Source organism: Galeopterus variegatus, unplaced genomic scaffold (genome assembly GCF_000696425.1).
Source record: "Galeopterus variegatus unplaced genomic scaffold, G_variegatus-3.0.2 Scaffold59, whole genome shotgun sequence".
Lineage (NCBI taxonomy): Eukaryota > Metazoa > Chordata > Mammalia > Dermoptera > Cynocephalidae > Galeopterus > Galeopterus variegatus.
The window spans coordinates 1,160,584-1,180,489 of NW_007726170.1; the positions used below are offsets into that span (position 1 = coordinate 1,160,584).

At 52.6% G+C, this 19,906-nt stretch overlaps 1 protein-coding gene across 1 annotated transcript; it reads left to right on the forward strand.

Annotated features, from left to right (window-relative positions):
- Positions 1–6,161: 6,161 nt before the first annotated feature.
- On the forward strand, positions 6,162–19,655 carry VSTM2L (V-set and transmembrane domain containing 2 like). Its single transcript, XM_008575572.1, has 4 exons — positions 6,162–6,264; positions 8,144–8,313; positions 10,064–10,114; positions 18,856–19,655. The coding sequence occupies exons 1-4, from the start codon at positions 6,162–6,164 to the stop codon at positions 19,126–19,128; spliced, it is 597 nt and encodes a 198-aa protein (XP_008573794.1). The 3' UTR covers positions 19,129–19,655.
- The last annotated feature ends 251 nt before the right edge of the window (positions 19,656–19,906 follow it).

Genomic DNA, 19,906 nt, shown 5'->3' on the forward strand with positions numbered 1-19,906 from the left:
AGCAGCTGAGATACAGCAGTAAACAGACTAAAATCCCCTGTGTTTAAGGAGCTTATACTCTAGTTGGAAGAGAGATAATAGATAAGATAAATAAGCAAAAACATAGTAGGTTAGTGATAAGTAGTAAGGAAAAAATATGAAATAGGGAAAAGGGGACTGAGGGTGGGGGAGAAGGGAAGACCTCACTGAGGAGGTGACATTTGAGCAAAGGCTTGAAGGAGGTGAGGGGCGAGGTGTGTGGATATGGGGTGTTGGGGGGACATTCCAGGTACATGTCCAGGACATTTTTGTTGTGTGAAAACCACTGCAGCAGTAAGCCCCGGGAAGCCACTGAGGCTTTTATAAAAATTGTGCTAAAATATATACAACATAAAATTTACCATTTTAACCATTTTTAAGTTCAGTAGCATCGAGTACACTCAGATGGCTGTGCAACCGTCACTACCTCCCATCTCCAGACATTCTTTATCATCTCAAACAGAAACCCTGTGCCCATTAAACACGAACCCCTATTACCCGCATCCCAGCCCCTGGCAACCACCCTCCTCCTCTCTGTCTCGATGAATTTGACTGCTTAGGAACCTCGTGTAAGTGGAATCATACAGTATTTGTCTTTTAGTAACGGGTTTATTTCACTTGGCATAACACCTGCAAGTTTCATCCATAGCATGTGTCAGAATTTCATTCCTTTTCAAGGATGAATAATATTCCATTGTATGGATAGACCACATTTTATTTATCGGTTCATCATTGGAGGTTTTTGAGCAGGGAGTATCACAATATGATCTGGTGAGAGATGGGGCCTGGGCTGAGGAGTGACCAAGGGGCTGGTGGAACCACATTGGTTCTTTCTGCCCCACCCCTTTGTCTCTCTCTAGCCCCAGCTCTGCCTTGGTTTTCCTGACCAGGAGCTGCCCCTGCCACTTGTCCCCAAGGGGGCCTTGCTGTCACTCTGGGTGATGGGTGAGCTGGGGACCAATCTCTGCAGGCTTCCTGGAGGAGATAGCTTCACACCCATGATTTGAAGATTGAAAGATCAGGGAGGGCTGTGTAGAGAGAGAAAGGAGATTTGGGGCTGGACCACAGGGTCTGGGCTGGGAAATCTGGGCTCAGAGATGGAGGGAGCTGGGGGCTGGGCTGGGGCTGCCTTTGGTGGTCAAGCCCCTCAGGCCTGCATGAAGTCCCACTGGCTTCTGGGGTGGGGACATCAGAGCAAATGAGGACAGAGAGGAGGAGATACAGGCTGATGGATGAGAGGTCGCAGGGCCCAGGCATGAGCGAAATACAAATATTGCTGCGTCCACTGCCTAATCCAATGAGGCAACAAGGAAGTGTCTTTAAAAATCTTTCTGGAGACGATAGATTTTTTGAGCAGGAAGGGGAGAAAAAGGAGTGCTATTTATTGAACACCTACTATGTGCCAGGCCTGAAGCATATGTTGCCTTGTGAAATCCTTTCATCAGCCATGTCATTCTCCTCTTTTTTTAGATAAAGAAATTGAGGCTCAGGGAGGTAAGGGGGCTAGCCCAGGTCACACAGCTATGGAGCAGGGGAAACAGGATTTGAACCATGCCCAAAAACAAAGCCATAGCTTTGTGCTGAACCAGGGCCTGGGAGGTTAGGAAGGAGGTCAGGGCCCTGGCCTTGAAGGCAGGCAAGGTCTTCCAGGTCATCTCCTGCCTCTCCCAGAAGCCAAACCTGGTGATTTGGGTCAGGGCCACAGAGCCATTTCCTGCAGCTGATGCACCGATAACCGGGCCTGGGGTTAATTAATACACTGCTTCCCCCAATTAAAAGCAGAAAGGAAGAAGATGGTGCATTCAATCAAGTCCGTTTCTCCTTTTCCTGCAGAATCCTAATTTGTGGACACTGGTTTTAATTGTCTTCTCAGCGAGCCCAGCCCAGCTTGGGCCCTGGGGCTGGAGAAGACAATTGCATCCTTCTCAAAAATCTATAATTATACCAGCCTCCCTGGGGACCGGCTGTGAGGCATTACCTGAGCAGGGAGGGAGACTTCAGGGGCAGGAGGAAGTCAAAGAGGAGAGATGGATTTTATGTCCCAAGCTTAGCTGTGATGCTAATTTGGGGAATGGGGTCTGGGTGGCTGGAGGGAAGGAGTAGGGGTGGGGGACTGGGAAGGGGATGTACAAGGATGGTCTAGAAGGTACAGGGTCCAACTCTAGAGCCTCTAGAACTGGGTTTAGTTTAACCATTTACTTGCTCTGTGGCCTTGGGCAAGTCACTTAACCTCTCTGAGCCTCAGCTTCCCCATCTGAAAGATGGGGATAATAATGATCACACCTATCCCATAGTATCACGGTGGGAGCATGAGAAAATGTATGTAAAGAGCTTTGGCACAGTGTCTGGCACAAAGCAAGTAGCTGTTTTTCTCAGAGATTATTCTTACATCATCATCGTTAACATACTTATTGATCAGCATCCAGTTTCTGGTACAATGCAGTGTCCTCGCTCGCAGAGTTAGGACAGGGAGGAAGAACCTCTTGCCAATTAGAGCTGCTCACTGTCAGTGGAGGCGAGAGCTGCTGAGCTCTCCGTCTCTGGAGGTGTGCAGGTGGGTGCAGAAGTATGGAACTTGGTAACTGAACTTTACCTGATTTTTCAGACCAAATCCAGGTGGGGCTGATGGACCCATGGCTCTTGGTCACAGCTGCTGGTCAGACCTAGGTTCAAAATCTGGGCTCTTCTGAACCTCACTGTCTTCGTCTGTCAAATGGGAGTGGATTTGAGAGTATTAGAGACAATGTCTGTATAGTGCTGGGCATGCAGTAGATGCTTGATAAATGGAGTGGATTTAACAAAAAAAACAACAAAGCTCTCTGGATTCCCTCCTCCCTGCCTTTGCTCACACCGTTCCTGCTACCTGGCTTACTTTCTCCTTGCCTCTGCTGTCAGTATCCACCCATCCTTCAAGACCTGGCTTACATGTCACTCCTTTGTGAAGCCTTCCCCTCCTCCCCCAAGTGGAAGTGACCCTCTTCTTCCCAGTGCTCAAGGCCCGTCCTAAGGACGTACATCACTTTATCCCTCAGATGGTCCGAGCTGGTAGGGCTGTCCAGACCGTCAGGACTAGTCCCCATTGTACAGAGGAGCATACCAAGACTCAGGAGGAGAGAGATTGTCCCGAGCTCACGTGTCCTCCATCCCTGCTCCAGTCTGAAGCTCCTGGTGCTTACCTGCATGCACAGACTTCTCCCTCTGGGGCTGCTTGGGGCAGGGCCCTGGACAAACCTTCACGTTGTTGACTGAAAAAGGAGACTCAGAAACACCATCAAATAGCCAGAGCCTCAGTTTCCCCGCTTGTCCTGTGGACACACTGCCCCTTCACCACTGAGACTGGAGCCAAAGAAATCTTAGGGGAGCCTCCCCCACCCCACCCCACCTACACAGCCCCTAGCAGGGTCTGGGGATCAGAGAGACCCTGGGACCAGAGCTGCACTGTGGAGAGGGAGAGCTGGTGGCCGCACCTGTCACTAACTCACCTGACTCCCATGAGGCTTTGGAGCCTGATTCTCTCTCCATCCTCCCACACTAAGTCCCTCCCTGCCCCTGGCTCAGGACTAATCGCCCCACTAGGGCTGAGGTGGAGGCAACACCTCCTCAGGGAAACGCCCCCTGTTTGCCTCCGGCTGGATGATATGCGCCTCTGTGCCCACCCAGGCCTTTGCCCTCAGAATGAAACAGACTCCCCACCCTGCCCCACAGGACTCTGCACAGTTCACCATTTGGAACTATTCCTTTTTAAGAGAGAGGTCTTCAAGCAAAAGGAGGCTGAAGACTCTGGGAAGAGCATGGACTTGGGAGTTAGACAGGCCTGGGTTCAAATCCAGATTCTGCTGTGTGGCCTTGGAAGGGCTACACCCCTGCCCTGGACCTGGGCTGCCTTCTCTGAGCCATGGGTCCAGGTGAGGGGAGGGGGCCTGAGGCTGGCACCACCTGTCACCTGCTAGGACACCTGCCACATGTGGCAACTGAGCACGGGAATATGGCTAGTCCTAATCGAGATGTGCTGTGAACAGGCAAAATACACTCCAGGTTCCCAAGACTTAACAGAAAAAGAGAATGTAAAATGTCTCATTAGTAATTTTTATTATGTGTTGAAATAATAAGTTTTTGATATCTTGGGTTAAATAAAATACATTATTAAGATTAATTTCACTGTATTTTTTTACTTTTTTTCATATGGCTACTAGAAAATGGAATATTCTGTGTTTCTCACAGAGTAGCTTACATCGTTTCTGTTGGGTTGCACCACCCTAGAAGGCCATTACTAGGGTTCAGGTGGAGAGGGGGCTGTCTGGTGGGGTCCTCCCCCATGCTCTTGCCCATCCTGGACTGCCAAGCTGCATCAGGCTCCAGGCTCGGCTCTATTTGGGGGTCACAGGGCTTGGCCTCGCTGATGCTGGCCGCTGAGTGTCCCCGCACCAGACACTGCCCTTTCTGAGCCTTGCTTTCTACATCAGTTGAAAGAGCTGGTGGGCCAGCATCAGGGTTTTCAGTCAATTTGGGAGGAGTCTCTGGGCAGAGGGGGCTTAGTGAGGATGGATGGAGGTCTGGCCCCTCCCCAGGTTGCCCTGGCAGAGCCTCTGCCCAAGGACAGCCCACCTCTGCCTTCCTTCCACGCATGAGACCCACACACAAACCACATCCCCACCTGCTCTCCAGACATGGTTCCCCAACTCACCCCTTTCTGTGGGGAAGAGAAATGTGGTGGCTGAGTCACCCAGGCCTGGGGTCCAGGGCTGGCTCCCCCTTCCGAGATCTGTGCTTCTGTCTAGGCAAGCCCCCTAATAGCTCCAGACCCCTTTCCCCACCTATGGGGGGGAAATGTGGGACACTTTCTGATTTCTGTGGTTCAGGCAATGGTACCTGGAGGAGGTCACAGCTGTGTCCCTCCCACTGCCTCCTGGCCAGCCAGGGTCACACTGCTGGGAACCTCAGATCCAGCTAGGGGGCTTTGTCACTCTCCCCCTTCCCACTTGCATAGGGCCCCTGGTGCTGGGAGGGGAGGGCCCTGGGTCAAGGCAGAATCTGGCTGTCCCAGGGCAAGGGGCCAAGGGCTCACTCTGATCACCTCCTGGCCCCTCCTCGTGGCTCAGGTTCTCAGTGGTGTTCTGCTGGAGTGGGGATCAGCGAAGGCTCCGAGGGCTGGGCCTGGCCTCAGGGTGAGGTCTCCTGGCTCTGGACTCTGCCCCAGCCTGGCCCAGCCATGTCTGTTCATTCATTCATTCATTCAAAAAGTATTGAGCACCTACTATGCGCCAGGCACTGTTCTTGTTGCTGGGGATAGATCAGTGGGCAAGACAGGCATAGTCCTTGCTCTTGGGAAGGAGGGCAGATAATAAACATAAAGAAAATAAGTGCATTAGCTGTGCTGCCCGTACGGTGGCCATTACCTGTAAGTGGCTATTTTCATTTACGTTTAAGTGAATTAATGCTAAACACGATCTAAAATTCAGGTCTTTACGTTTAAGTGAATTAATGCTAAACACGATCTAAAATTCAGGTCATCAGGCACATCAGCCACATTTCAAGTGCTCAATGGACATATGTGGCTGGTAGCTACTGTGTTAGCTGAGATATAGAACACCTTCCTCATGGCAGAAAGTTCTATTCACCAGCGAAGGTGGAGTTGGAAGGGAAGTGTGATTGGAAGTGCTGGGGCGGGGTGAGGGAGGCAGCGTTAAATGAGATGGTCAGGGTAGACCTCATTGAGAAGGTGGCATTTGAGCAGAGTTCTGAAGCAGGGGAGGACAGGAACCCTGTGGGAATCTGGGGGATCAGTGTTCCAGGCAGAGGGAGTGGCGAGTACAAAGGTCCTGAGGCAGTGTCTTGACTGCAGTGTTCAAGGAACAGCAAGGAGGCCATCGTGGCAGGAATGGAATGCACAGGGGTCAAGTAGAAGCTGACACCAGAGGGGAACAGCCCAAGCGTGGAGGGCCTTGTCAGCCGTTGTAAGTAATCTGGCTTTTACTCTGGGTGAGAGAATGCCATGGGAGTGTTTAGAATAGAGAAGGGACAGGGACTGATTTATGTTTTGCCAAGATACCTCTGGCTGCTGTGTGGAAAATAGATTGTCAGGAAGGCAGAGCAGAAGCAGGGAGGCTGGCGAGGAGGTTACCCACTGTTACAGGTGACAGACGATGGTGGTGGCGTGGCCCAGTGGAGGCAGCGGGGTGTGGGGGAAGGGCCAGACTCGGGAGATATTCTGGAGGCAGAACCCCCAGGGTTCCCTGAAGACTCAAGGTGGGGTGGAAGAGAGTGAAGGAGGGAGGGACCCAAGGCTGACAGCGTTTTTGGCCTGAGCACCTGCAGGACGTGTGGCCTCAGCTGTGATGGCGAGGTGGGGGGTGAGGCTCCTCCCCCCAGCAGCCCCGCTTTGCCTCCTGCCTGCGCTGGGGATAGGACAGTCCCAGCTTTCGGGTGGGCTGTGTGTACAGACCCCAACACCCTCCCTGACACATATTCAGTAACTGAAGCAACGTTCATTCTTAGTAAACAGGCTTTGTTTGTATAACAGTGGCCAGATCCTTCCAAATCGCAGAGAACTTTTTAAGCCTCTAGGAAACACTTTAGAAACCTTTGACCTTGGAGACCAGGGACATTTCAAACTTTCTCTCAGCCCAGAAGCCTGTTGCTCAAGTAAAGCTCCACATGGAAACCCCATGTGCAGAGCAAAAAAGACAGAAGCTTCCAGACAGAGGCGTCTGTCAATCCTGATCACCCAAAGCCCTCAGTGTCCTGGGGAGGGGGAATGAGGCAGGTGGCCCCAGAGCTAGGACTCAAATCCAGGACTCCACCTCCCAGCCCAAGCCACTCTCTTCCTCCTGCCCCTGCTCAGCGGGAACAGGAGGGGGTGGGAGGGACCCCAGGGGGCTGGGAGTTGGCATGTCTGCTCCTCTGGTGGGGGCAGGGAGCTCCTGGCAGGCTGCAGCAGCAAGGAGGGGCACGTTGGGGGTGGGGGAACCGACAGACACAGCTTTCCCTGGGTGACCTGCACGTTGCCAGCCATCTTTCCAAGGCGAGATAATCTCTCCTGAGAAGAGGAAAGAATTCTAATTACATCTCAGGACAATATTTGTTTGGGGAGACAAGAGACAGAACATATGGTGGGGAGGGACATTGGGCTGTATTAAGTGGGACTTATTTTCTCACCTGGCAGCAGGGCGGGGACAGCAGATGGGGCGGGGCTCCTGCTGGGTTAGGGGACCTGCCTGCCCTGGGACATGGTTGGAGAGCGGGGCCCTGAGGGGGCGGGAGGCAGGTGTGGCTCCCACTGACCCCCGGGCGCCCTGAGAGGATGGAGAATGCCCCACTTGTTCAACACCCCCAGAGTGGCTCCTGTGTGCCAGGGCGGTGTGCCACCAGAGCTCCATGTCCCTGTTCTCATGGAGCTGCCAGAGGCAGTGGGGCCAGGAGGGAGGTGGGGGGACCTAGTAAAGGCCTCTCAGGGGAAGCGATCTTTGAGCTGAGCTGTGACTGATCTCAAGGAGCCAGCCAGGCAAAGAGGGGCCAAGGGAAGGAGCTTCCAGGCAGGGGGAACAGCCAGGGCAAAAGCGAGGAGGGACAGCAAGGTATGTTCAGGACAGAGGAAGCCAGGGGAGGGGGCCTGGCATCCCTACCCGTGGGGTGCAGGGGAGAGTCTGGGTTGAGGCTTCTGAGTAGGGCAGAGGCTCGTCTGATCCGGTTTTACGAAGATGGCGCTGGCTGCTGTGCTTTGGGGCTGGTAACAACCCAGGAGGGAAACTGAGTGGGGTGACTGGAAGAATCTGGAAGAATTGGTGGGAATAGCAGCCTCCTCCCTGGCCTGCTCACCTCTTCCACTCCAGCCCTCCCCTGATCCCCTGAGTACGTCTCTCATGGCACCCTTGGGTTCTTGGACAGAAGCCCAGGTATGGCGTTCAGGACCCAAGACCTACTCCTCCATCCCCATCCCTTGCCAGCTGCTGCCACACGTACCCTGCGCTCAGCCTGGCTGAGACTCTGAGCAGATGCCCCCTGGAGCCGGCCATTCCCACCTGCCCTTCCCTCTAACTTTCTCTGCCTCTCCCTCGCTCTGGCCCTTTGGCTGCTGGCCCTGCTACTTCCTGAGCCCCGGCCACTCCTCTCCCTGTTTCCCACACAGCCCTGTTCACAGAGACACCCCACGACATGACGGCACGGACGGGCGAGGACGTGGAGATGGCCTGCTCCTTCCGCGGCAGTGGCTCCCCCTCCTACTCGCTGGAGATCCAGTGGTGGTACGTGCGGAGCCACAGGGACTGGACTGACAAGCAGGCCTGGGCCTCAAACCAGGTAAGACCCTGGGAGATGCCTGAGCTGGGCGGGGAAAGTCCTGGCCCCTCATCTCCTCTGAGGGATACAGGCTCCAGCTCTGTGTGTCCCCTGCAGCCCCCAGTCGTCTCCCTCCCTTCCTCCTTCTGGGGTGGAGGGTTTTAGGAGATGATGGTGGCCAAAATCCCCCTTGCCCAAAATGGGGATTTCTTCTTGGGAGGGGGCAGGAGACAGAGCTAGGCTGAGCCATAGCAAGAAGGGCTCTCCCTTCAGTGTGCAAGTGGGGAAACTGAGGCCAGGGGGACAGAAGAGGGCTCCAGGTTAGGGGGTGAGATGGGTCTCATGACTCACTTTCCAGCACTTCTCTAGGACACGCTGCATGGGTGGCTGTGTGGTAAAGGACTGTGCAGACATGAGGCACGTTGTTGCTGAGTTCAGTCACAAGTTCATTTACAAGCACGCATACACACATGCAGGCAGGCCCCAGCGCACCCAGTCACTGCACACACAACACGCACATGCTTATGTGGACACACCTGCTAGAGCATGTGCTGGGGTGCCCTGCCCACATGCCTGGAATGCTCCAGCCCCTGCCACCAGCCCCACTGCCAATGCCACCTCCTGTGACTTTGCCTGAGGGTTTTCTCTGGACAGTGGAGCCTGCTGGCTGGCAAAGCAGGCAGAAGGAGCTGGGGAATCAACATGCAGGAGCAGCCCTCAGCCAACGGCTGGCAGGAGCTGGAGGATAAATATCCCAGATCCTTTGCCCCTCAGCTGGGATCACAGAAGAGCTCTACTATGCCTCCCCGAGGTGCCCAGCGGCATTAAGCTCCGATTACCCACAGTCCTTGGGTACCATGCTCCTGGCTATTAACTTCCTTCCCTTTTTTGTCTCACTCCCCTTCTGGTGTTTCCTGGAATCACCTCTCTCATAAACTGCTGGCGCTTTAGTCATTGTCTCGAGTTCTGCTTTTGGGGCATCTCCATCCAAGACGCTTATGTTCTTACACATGTGTATACACAAATGATCACATGAACGCATACATCTCTACCCACCCATCCACACACAAACGCATGCATTTACACACCTTCATATACACACGTCAGCATGCCCCCATATTTCAGAAAGAGCCTCTGACATATACCAGTACATATCGAAGTCTGTCTTGCTCCTGGGAGTGTCGTCCTCCCAGCACTTCCAGCCTGCCGCATATAGGCTTGAAGGACGCCAGTGGCCAGAGAAAGCCCTTAGGCAAAGAGTGGCAGGTATTTGTGGTTGGAAGCCTCTGGGGTTGGCTTGCTGGGGAACAGTACGTTACGTGGGTAGGGCTCTGACAGCATCTGCTACAAACGTGTTCACGTGTGCAACACACCTGGAAGTACAGACACATTCACAGATAGACAGACACAAGGGACAGACATACACACTCCCACTGACCTACCAAGCAGACGCTTACATTTCTGATGTTCACACATACACACCCCATATATGCCAAAACGCCCTTACACATCTAAATACAGAGCACGTGCAGCTGGTGCTGTGTGCACTGCCTTTATCTGCTTTTGTTTTTGCACTGACACCCCCCCCTTCCCTAAGTGGACAAAGAGAGCTGAGGGACCTTAACTCTAGACCGCACGGCTCTGAGTGTCATCTGCTGTAGCTAGAATCTTAACGGTCCTCCTGTCCCTACCTCAGCACACGTTTCCCCCGACTCCCACCCCGTGCTAACACCTTGTCTCTGCTCTCTCCGCCCCTACCCGCTCCCCACAGCTAAAAGCATCTCAGCAGGAAGACGCAGGGAAGGACGCCACCAAAATAAGTGTGAGTTTTGATAATGACTTCTCGAAAGGGCTTTAATTGAGGACACGGCTGTGACTTAAAAAAAATTGGATCCAGTTCAGCAGGGAGCTTGGGCAAGAAGATGGAGAAGAAGAAAAAGAGAAGGGGAAAAAAAAATGGCCCTGCTCTGTTTTTTAAAAGCCAGAGATTTTTCAAGTTCATTGAATGATGGGCACAAAAAATGACAGGGGGAGAGAAGATGCATTTTCTCCTGTCGGAGCCAAGGCTGTGTGTACCCCGATGCTTTGTGGCTGTCTCAGCAGCATTCTTTTTCCTTTTTTAAAATTTATTTTTCAGCAACATTTTTTATTTGGGGAAACAACAAGGTCTAATGAGACTGAGCTGACTTTTTTTTTGCCCATCATGACTGACTGCTGCTGCATCTCGTGGTCACTCGGTGATCTGGCTCCGGGGGGCGGATAGGGGGCTGATGGACTTCAGGACTGGCTGGGTCTTCTTAGGCATGACCTCACTCTATTTTTTGTCATAGACTCACTCTATAGGAAAGGCTGAACTTCCATCCATTTTACAGGTGGGGCAGCTGAGGCCCATAGGGTCAAGGACTTACCGGAGGTCACACCAAGAGTGACAGGTGCTGCTGAGCTGTCTGGCTTCAAATCTCAAGCTCTTTGTCTTCAGGCTATGCTGGAGCCCAGTGAGGCCCAGGGCCCAGGGGAGCTCAGCAGAGAATGGTTTTGTGGAGGAGGGGCACCCAGAGCTGGGGAATAGAACACCAGTAGAGGGGAACAGCCTGGGGGACATATATGGCCATGCGACCAGGCTGGATTATGTATGTGGCAGGAGGTCGGCCTGGCAGGAGGCTAAAAGCCGACCAGCAACATATTCAGAAAATGCACGTGCCGTGGGGGTGTGCATGCGGTGTGTATTGCAGGGTGAGTGGCCTCTCCAATTCACTCTTTTCTGCTTGGTTCTTCCACAGCTTTTCAAGGACTTGTGGGGGAGCGCAGGACCCCCAGGCCAATTAGATACGGATTTATAGAGGAGCTGCACCCCAAAACCAGAGGTCACGGTGTAGAGAGTGGGCACCAGGAGACATGGGGGGCACCGTGTCAGGCATTGGAGACGGCAGCGTGGAGGCAAGGAGGCCAGGGAGGAGGCTCCTTCAACCACTTAGGCAAGAGGGAGGCAGATGAGAGAGCAAGGACTGTCAAAGCATCGTTTGGGCCATCTGGGCAGGGGCACAGTCAGGATATGGAAATTCAAGCCATTTCCAGGTCAGGGTGGCTGCCAGTCCACCTCCCACCCTCCCACCCTCACCCTCACCCTCACCCTCTGCGAAGGGCACATCTACATCTAATGTTCCGTTTCTTGCCCGAACACCCATCAGTTAAGCCCGGGCAGGTAGAGATGTATGTGTGTGTTAATATACCCCGTTCTTGGCAACTCTCTTTCCTATGATTTTTTGGGGGGTTTAAGGAGCAGCTCAGGAAAGAGAGAGAATAATCTAATTGACTTAGAGGATTAGAATTCAAGGCTGCTGGGCCCCACATGAAGGGAATGCAATGATGCTAATCAGTTAAATAAAATAAATGTGCTCAGTGTCACTATGCAACCCCCCCCCAACTCCCACCCCAGCCTGTGCAATTCCTGCACCGCTGGGGCTCTGGGGTTCTGGTTAGTAAACCCACAGGTGGGCATAGGCCCAGCTCCTCGTGCAGGCAGAGCCACACAAATGACCTTCTTAAATGCACAGACGCATGGTTGGTGGACGCCTGTAAACGGTTGCACGCCCTGGGTTCCCGCAGTCTGAGAAGGCGCACACTCTTGTCACCGGCCTTCGAGGCCCTGCATGATTGCTCTGCCCACCCTCTGGGCTCATCTCCCCTTGCTTGGCCTCACTCCCCTTCCTTCCCAACCCGGGCAACTTTCTGCCTTCCATTCCTTCCCACTGCCAGGCCTTTGCACCGGCCAGTCCCTCTGCCTGGAAAGCTGTTCCTCTCTCTCTCTCTCCCTGAGAGCTCAGCTCAGGGAATCCGCCCTTGACACTGTGACTCAGCTGACACCCCTTACTTTTACCTGCTGGCTGTATTTCTGGTTGTAAGCAGTTTGTGTGAGTATTTGCTTCATGGCTGCCTCTCCCAGAGATGGTGGGACCAGGACTGTGCTTGCCTGGTTCACTATTACATTTCCAGGGCCGAGCACAGAGCCTGGTGCATAGTAGGTGGTGCCCAATAAATATTTATCAGATAGCTATCACACACAAAAATGTATGCCCTGGCCAACGTGTTAAAAATAAACAGATTTTTATACAGGTACATGCCACCATGACGTGAGTCCTATGCCTGTACATGTAGGTGTACGGGTGACGTGAAGGAGTGACGGAGCTCAGGCAGGGACCATGGGGACCTGGGAACCCAGACTGTGTATCCTCAGGGGGCAAACAAGCCAGGCAGGGATCCAGGCCCAATATTTCCATGTCTTCTAAAAATCTCAATATTGATGTTAAAAATCTCCTGGTTGTTAACTGTTGGGACCTAACTTGATCTTTTGAAAAACGCTGTGTGAGCTGAACAGCGCAGTCTACAGGCCGAACACCGTTGGAGCCTGAGGGCTTGAGTTCCTGGGGAAGGAAGTGCTGTCAGCTTTGCGGAGCTCGGTGGGGGAGGGCTGCGTGAACCTGGTGGGTCGCCACGCTAACCTTGGGAAGATTCAGACTCTGAGAGTCATCTATGCCGGTGGCCAGGTGGGATTTGGGAGGACACAGTGGGGCCGGCACTTAATGTCCCAGGAGCTTAGTCCTGGTTCCAGCTCTGCCACCTCCCTCCATCTCCTTTTCTGCATTAGCTGTTGTCTGAGGCAGATATGAAAACACTTTAGAAACTGCAAAGTGCTATGGATTTGACTGTGTGAATGACAGTGGTTACTGGGGCGGAAATCTGTTCAAATGAATTTGTGAATCGTAAGACTCCTATTCCTAGCATGAGGGCAGGCAACAGGCAAGGGAATGAAAAGAGCTCAGAATCTCGTAGGGCAATTGTTTATGTAGGAGGACAGGCACCCGCGATACAATAATAATAATTATAATAATAACACAGTATTCCCCCCTTATCCGCGGTTTCACTTCCTGCGGTTTCAGTTACACCACGGTCAACCAAGGTCTGAAAATAGGTAAGTACAGTACAATAAGATACTTTGAGAGAGACCACATTCACATACTTTTGTTACAACATATTGTTATAATTATTCTATTATTAATGTTGTTAATCTCTTACTGTGACTAATTTATAAATTAAGCTTTATCATAGGTATAGGAAAAAACAGTATATACAGGGTGTGGTACTATCCATGGTTTCAGGCATTCCTTGGGGGTCTTGCAAAGTATTCCCTGTGGATAAGAGGGGACTAGTATAATAATATAGCAGCTAACATTTATTGAGTGCTTATTGTATGTCAGGAACCATGGTGAGCACTTTACATAAATAATTTCGTTTAACTTGGGGCCTGGGAAAGGACCCCTGGTCTAAAAACATCAACCTGGGTAGCTCATACATGCCAAGGATTCCACCATTAGGGCTTCATTCCTATGGCTCAGGCAAACACTTCTGCTTATTGGCCATTTTCAAGTTCTGGAAATTTTTCTTTTGATCTAACTAAATTCCTTTGTACTAGAATTGAGGTTAATTTCCCCTTAACCAGTTTTGCAAGTAGAGATGATCCCCAAATTCCTAATTTTTAAGACAAGGTGAAATTCTCCACACATAACCTTCTTCTCAGGGCCTTCATCACTGTAAGTTTATGCTTGGGGGCCAAATTAAACAGAAGATGCCTCTGTAAAGGGCATAGTCACACTCATCCAGTTTCTGCCTTCTGGGTGCTCCCGGTCCAGTGTGGGAGATGGGCATTAATCCAATAATCATGCATGACAGAAAGTAAAATTACAACTGTGATACTCAAATGGGGAGTCCTGTCCCAGGCTCTGGGAGCCAGTAACAGGCCAGGAGGGCTTCCTGGAGGAGGTGCTATTTGAAGTGAGCACTGAAGTGTGTAGGAGTTGACAAGGGGTGGGGGGAATTTGCTGGGTGAGTGTGTTGGACCAACTGTTATTGGTTGAGGGGCAGGCAGGGACAGCACCTCAAAGGGCCTTGTCAGCCATTTTGGGGGAGCATTGAAGGGTTTTAAGGGGGCATTTTGAAAAGATCTATCTGTTTGTCATGGAAGAACAGATTGGAGAGGACCAGAGTGGCCTTGGGAAGATCCAAGAGGAGGCTGGTGTGATGATCCAGATGGGAGAGGCCAGGACCTTGCCTTGGCCAGTGCTGGGGGATCCAGATTCTGAAGAGAAGCCCAGTTATGTTTAAAGGGAACATCAATGAGATTCAGGGATGGATTGTGGAAGGAAAACCGGGATGACGACTTGGCAGGGAGGGTTTGGCTGGAGTGGGTGAGGCCTTCTGGGGCCCAAATTGGGGAGACCCTGATTTGGGTTCTGAACATGCTGAGGGGCTGGTGAAGCAGCCAGGTAGAGCTGACGGAGGCTCAGAGCAGGGCCCGGCTTGGGGCAGGAGCCATCTGACCCCCATCCTCCACCCCAGGACCTTCCCGGGGGGCACCACCTCAGCCAAGAGGCACAAATCGGCACCACTAATTTTTCCTGCCACTTGGGAGGAAAGATCCCAGCCTGCCCATCATGAGCTGGCGCAAGGGTGCCCCTGATGTGCCCAGAAAGCCCTGGGCCACGGGGCCAGCAGGGAGGAGGCTGAGCTTGGTCTCTTTCAGCATAATTAGGTGCTTAATTGCGCTGCTAAGGCCTGTCAATGTCTGTGCCGAGGTGATTATGATTTACAGCCAGGCCACCATGTGGGGGTCTCCTCTCTTCATGGCCTTCTGGTCACACTGGAGGGCTGCACCATGAGGTTTCCTGCATCATTTGTGAATGATGAAATCCAACAGGCTTCTCCTGCCACCGCAAGAAGCTGGAGTGGGATGTTGGGCCCCCTCCCATGGGATAGGCCTCTGGAGAGGTTTTGGGCTGGGCTCCCCCATGACATGGAGTGTTGGGTGCCTGGGAGCGAGGTAGGAGGAGTGGGAAAACCGACCTATAGTTTTCTGTTCATAGGAGGCTCCTCAAGGTGTGGTTAAGGCCTGGTCTCTGTCACCAGCTCGGTGCCCTTGGGAAAATAACTTTACCTCCCTGAGCATCAGCTTCCTCCCCCATACAATGCGCATCCTAGCAGTGCCGACATCGTGGGGTTATTGTGAGGTTAAAATGAGACTGATGAAGCCTTAGAACACTACGTCACAGTGATGGAGCTCTCCGTACACATCAAGTCCCAGCACCACCATTACTGTCATTACTGTTTTTATTATTTGCCTTCTCCAGACGGTGCTTAGAAGCATAGACTATTGGGGCTGGGGGTGGGGAGCAGTGTCTGCTGTGTGTACTGTACTCGCCCTTCATCTGGGTGGGGGTCAGCTCACTGGGGTGCTGGATTGTGGGTTTGAGGTTCCCCATTAGACTGTGGCTGGTGCGAGCACTGCTGGGGTCTTGCTGCTTCACAGCTGTATCCCTGCCACCCAGCTCAGAGCGGGCGCTCACCAAGTGCTTGTTGAATGAATTGATGAATCTAGCTCAAGGAAACTGAGGCCAGGGTGCTGGTGACTGGCCGGGATCAGAGCCGAGTCTCCCAGCACTCCCCAGTGCTCCCTGTCCCCTGTCCCTTCTCCTCTGAGTGGAGAAGAGCTCATACTTCTGAAGGCCACATCTGTCCGTTGGCAGAGGGGGTGACAGGTGGGAGGGAGCTGCCTGTTCCTGGGAGTCTGGTCCAGATCCTCGTAGTCCGTGTGGGGGAGGGGGCAGGGCATGGGTGGGGGCTGGGCCAGGCTTGGTGCTCCCTCCCTAGGAGCGTCTGCTCCCAGAGCTTCGCATTATTACTCCATTAGCGCCTTGTAGGGTTGACAAATGAAGGATAATTAATATCCGTGAGGGAAACAGATGTTGAGGTAATTCGCTCCCGCTGCGCATTTGCAACAGCTTCTCCTAACTCGCCTGAGAGCATGGCAGGACCACAGGGCCTCTCCATGCCCTTGGTCGGAGGTGATGGAGTCAGCAGGATGGGGCGGGCTCCTGCTGGGCCTGGCACTGGGGAAGGGGCGCCTGGTTCTCAGCCCCCACGCCGAGAGGGGCTGGAAGAGTTTCCCACCACTTGCCATTGGGAAGTTCTGCCTGTGTCCCACCTCGGTGTCTCCAAGTATCATAAGCCCATGATTTCCTGCTCCATGGGGGATGATGACCAGCAGGAAGGCTCAGCACATGGGAGGATGGGCCTGCTCTCTGCTGCTGCCTACCCACCCTCCTCCCTTCTGGGGCCTGAGGAGCCCCCTTGTGGCCCAGCCAGCTCTGGGTGACACTCTGTGGGCCTGTCACACCATTTGGAGGGTGAGAGTGCATGGAGTCAAGCTTGGTTCAGTTCCCAGCTCCGCCACTCACTGACTCAGTGCCCCTGGGTGAGTCACTTCTTTTGGAGCCTCAGTTTTGCCATCTGTAAAGTGGGCATAATCATGTGTATGTGACCTAAAAAATCAGAAAGCAGGACATTTGGGTACCACTTCAGTTGGAGAAAGAAGGAAATGGGGTGAGTCCACTCATTACTAATAAACAAATGTTTATTATTTACTGGGTGCTGGGCTTTGCACTAGCATTCACAGAAACAAAATAGATATTGTCCCTGCCCCCATGGAGGTTATGGTTTAGCCAGGGAGAGAAACCAAAATCAAGTCAACAGACAAACGCATTAGATTATTCAAAATGTGATGACTGCTGTGCAGAAAATAGAGGGATATCAAATTCATCTTGGAGGAGGTGACATTTGAGAATGAATGGGAGTCAAGTAGGTGAAGACAGATAGGGAATGGCACCCAGGCAGAGAGACCAGTGTACAAAGGCCCTGAGGTCAAAAAAAGTTTCACATTTGGGAGTTGATGAAAAGAGGCCTCCCAGGGCAGCTGGAGCAGATTAGTGAGATGATTAGAAGGCACACTTGTGCGGCCCTGTGGTGCTCGGAAAGACGCCTGCAGGCTGAGTGCACTCTCAGAGACCATCCTCTTTCTCTTCCTGACCTCTCACTGTGGGGGTGGCCAGCAGGGGCATCCCACTTGGGGCCAAAAGCTGGGCTTCTCTTCCACAAGTTGGGGCTTGGCAGGAACCCAGCAGCTGTTTGCCCTTCCAGAGGAGAGGGGCCAGAAGGGCTCAGGGCTGAGGCCCCAGGTCTGAGGCCCACTGGCTATGCAGTGAACCTGTATGCTAGCAGGTGGTAAGATTATGAAACAAGGCTGTCTGGGAAGGGGGTTACCAGCCAGCAGCTGGGGACTAATCTCCACTGTTCTGTCAAGGCAGGTGGGGGCTGCAGGAGGTGGGGCAGGGCTTCTTTCTTCCGTAAGTAAAAAGAAAGGCCAGGGGAAGATGGAAGCCCCCTCCCACCACCACCACTCTCTCCATAGACCAAACTCCCTCCCTTTTTAAAATAAACTTTTTATTTTGAATTATAAACTCACAGAAAGTTGCAAAAAGAGATCGTTAAGTCCCTTGTAACCTTCACCTAGCTTCACCAGTGGTATATCTTATATAGTTGTCCAACTGCCTTTTCTCTTTTAATTGAAAAAACAATTCATAGCAGCTTTAATATTCACGGCAGATTTATTCATAAGATCTTTAATCTGGAAATTATACAAATGCCCATCAGTAGGTCATCGGATCAACAAATTGTGATGTATTCATATGATGGAATACTACACAGCAACAAAAAAGAGCAAACTGATACAGACAGCCACATGGAAGAATCTCACTGATACTGTTGTGTGAAGGAGGCTGGGCACAGGAAAGAAGCCGCACACACAAGAGTTCCCAAACAGGAAAAAACTGATCTATAGGGATAGAAGTCATAATGTGGTTAACCCCAGCTGGGCAGTGTTTATGGGTAAAGGCCACCAGGATGTGCTCTACAGGGTTACAAATGTTCCATGCTTTGCTCTGGGTGGTGGTTACACAGGTGTACACATAAGTAAAATTTCATCAGGCTGTGTGCATTTTACTGTATATAAGTTAAAATTTAATTTTACATAAAATTGTAAAAAACCAATCAAATAAAGCAAACAAGCAAAAAACCAAAGTACAAAGACAAATATAACAGACACCTTTGCTCCCCTCAACAGAACAGTTACTGGCACCCTGATATTTTTGTAACCAGCTAAGAAATATAACCTTTCAGACTAAGTGAAGAATCACTTTGCAGTCTACCTAGGTCCACTCCCCTCCCGTGTTCTGCCCCAGAGACAGCCTCTGCTGTGAGGCTGCTGTTTCTTCCCGTCTATTTTTAAACTTCTACACACAGGACTCCAAAACCAGTATAGAGTATTTTTATGTGTTCGTCTACACAGATGGCATCATACTGCAGGAGTTCTGCAGTGAGATCTCTCCCTTCTCCGTGTGCGGTTCAGCCCTAAGATGCCTACTTCTAGCTCATTCTTTTTGACTGCCCTGCAGCATTCCACTGAATGACCGACCACTGCTTACTTATCTGTTCCGCTGATGAGCATTAAAGTTGTTTCTACTTTTTTAGCTATTTAACTCACTCTCATGCAAACCCTAGCGTGCCTTTGTGGGCGTGTCTCGGGGCCCCAGCCCTAGGATGGGATCCCGGGACCACCCCCTCCATTCTCTCCGCTGCCGCCCTAAGGACAGGTCACGGTTTCTCTGTCGCCCCCAGGTGGTCAAGGTGGTGGGCAGCAACATCTCCCACAAGCTGCGCCTGTCCCGAGTGAAGCCCACGGACGAAGGCACCTACGAGTGTCGTGTCATCGACTTCAGCGACGGCAAGGCCCGTCACCACAAGGTCAAGGCCTACCTGCGGGTGCAACCGGGAGAGAACTCCGTCTTGCACCTGCCCGAAGCTCCTCCCGCCGCGCCCGCCCCGCCGCCCCCGAAGCCGGGCAAAGAGCTGCGGAAGCGCTCGGTGGACCAGGAGGCCTGCAGCCTCTAGACCGACGCCGCGCCCACCTGCCCGCCCGCCCACGCTGTACAGAGTGCATGGGGACCGGACTGCCTGCGTCTAGCCGCCTCCCCATCCCCGAGGCCGCCTGCGGCCACCACCTCGGCCCTCCTCCCACCACCCCTTGCTCAGCATGTAAACCCTGCCCACCCCTTCCCTTTCAGACCCCTGCGGTGACCTGGCTCAGAGAAGGTAGCCCCAGGGCACCAAGGGGACGACTGCCCTGAACACTTGCGGTCCCTGGCTGCGTCCCCTTCTGTCACCAGCTTCAGTGGAATCCTGTGTTTTGCTTTGCTTGCTTGTCCCCCATCCTGTCCCAAGCGGGGGCCTCCCAGCCTTACCTCCCTCCTTCCTACCATCTCCTATTTGGACCTGGGGGTGTGGACAGTGACCCCTCCCCAAATTTGGACTTGAATCTTCTGAGCAGAACTAGGTCTCTCCCTGGTGAAGAACTGGGACTTGAAGTCCCCCAGAGGTCACTCACAGGGCCCTGGGAGGAAAGCAAGATGCCCCACTACCTACTGGTAGGTCCTTCCTGTTCAGCCTTCTTATTCCTAAGAACAGCTCCCTGTCTGACCCTGCAGGAGTGCAGGGCAACCAGGAATCTCTGCCCCATCACACAGCCAGTGAGAAGGGAGGGCCCTTCCCCTCTGACCCACAGCCCCTTGCAGAGTTTTGCACCAGCAGGACCCCTTCAAGGGTCTTCAAGGCTCTCCCAGGAGCCCCCCTCTGCCAACCCCCAATGTCACAGTCCCCTCTTGGGGCCCAT

Excerpts from the sequence above, each read along its gene's own strand:
- VSTM2L (XM_008575572.1), top strand. The coding sequence starts at position 6,162 with ATGGTGGTGGCGTGGCCCAGTGGAGGCAGCGGGGTGTGGGGGAAGGGC. Across the intron at positions 6,265-8,143 it reads GGGTTCCCTGAAGACTCAAG|CCCTGTTCACAGAGACACCC; the intron begins GTGGGGTGGAAG and ends TTTCCCACACAG. Across the intron at positions 10,115-18,855 it reads AGGACGCCACCAAAATAAGT|GTGGTCAAGGTGGTGGGCAG; the intron begins GTGAGTTTTGAT and ends TGTCGCCCCCAG.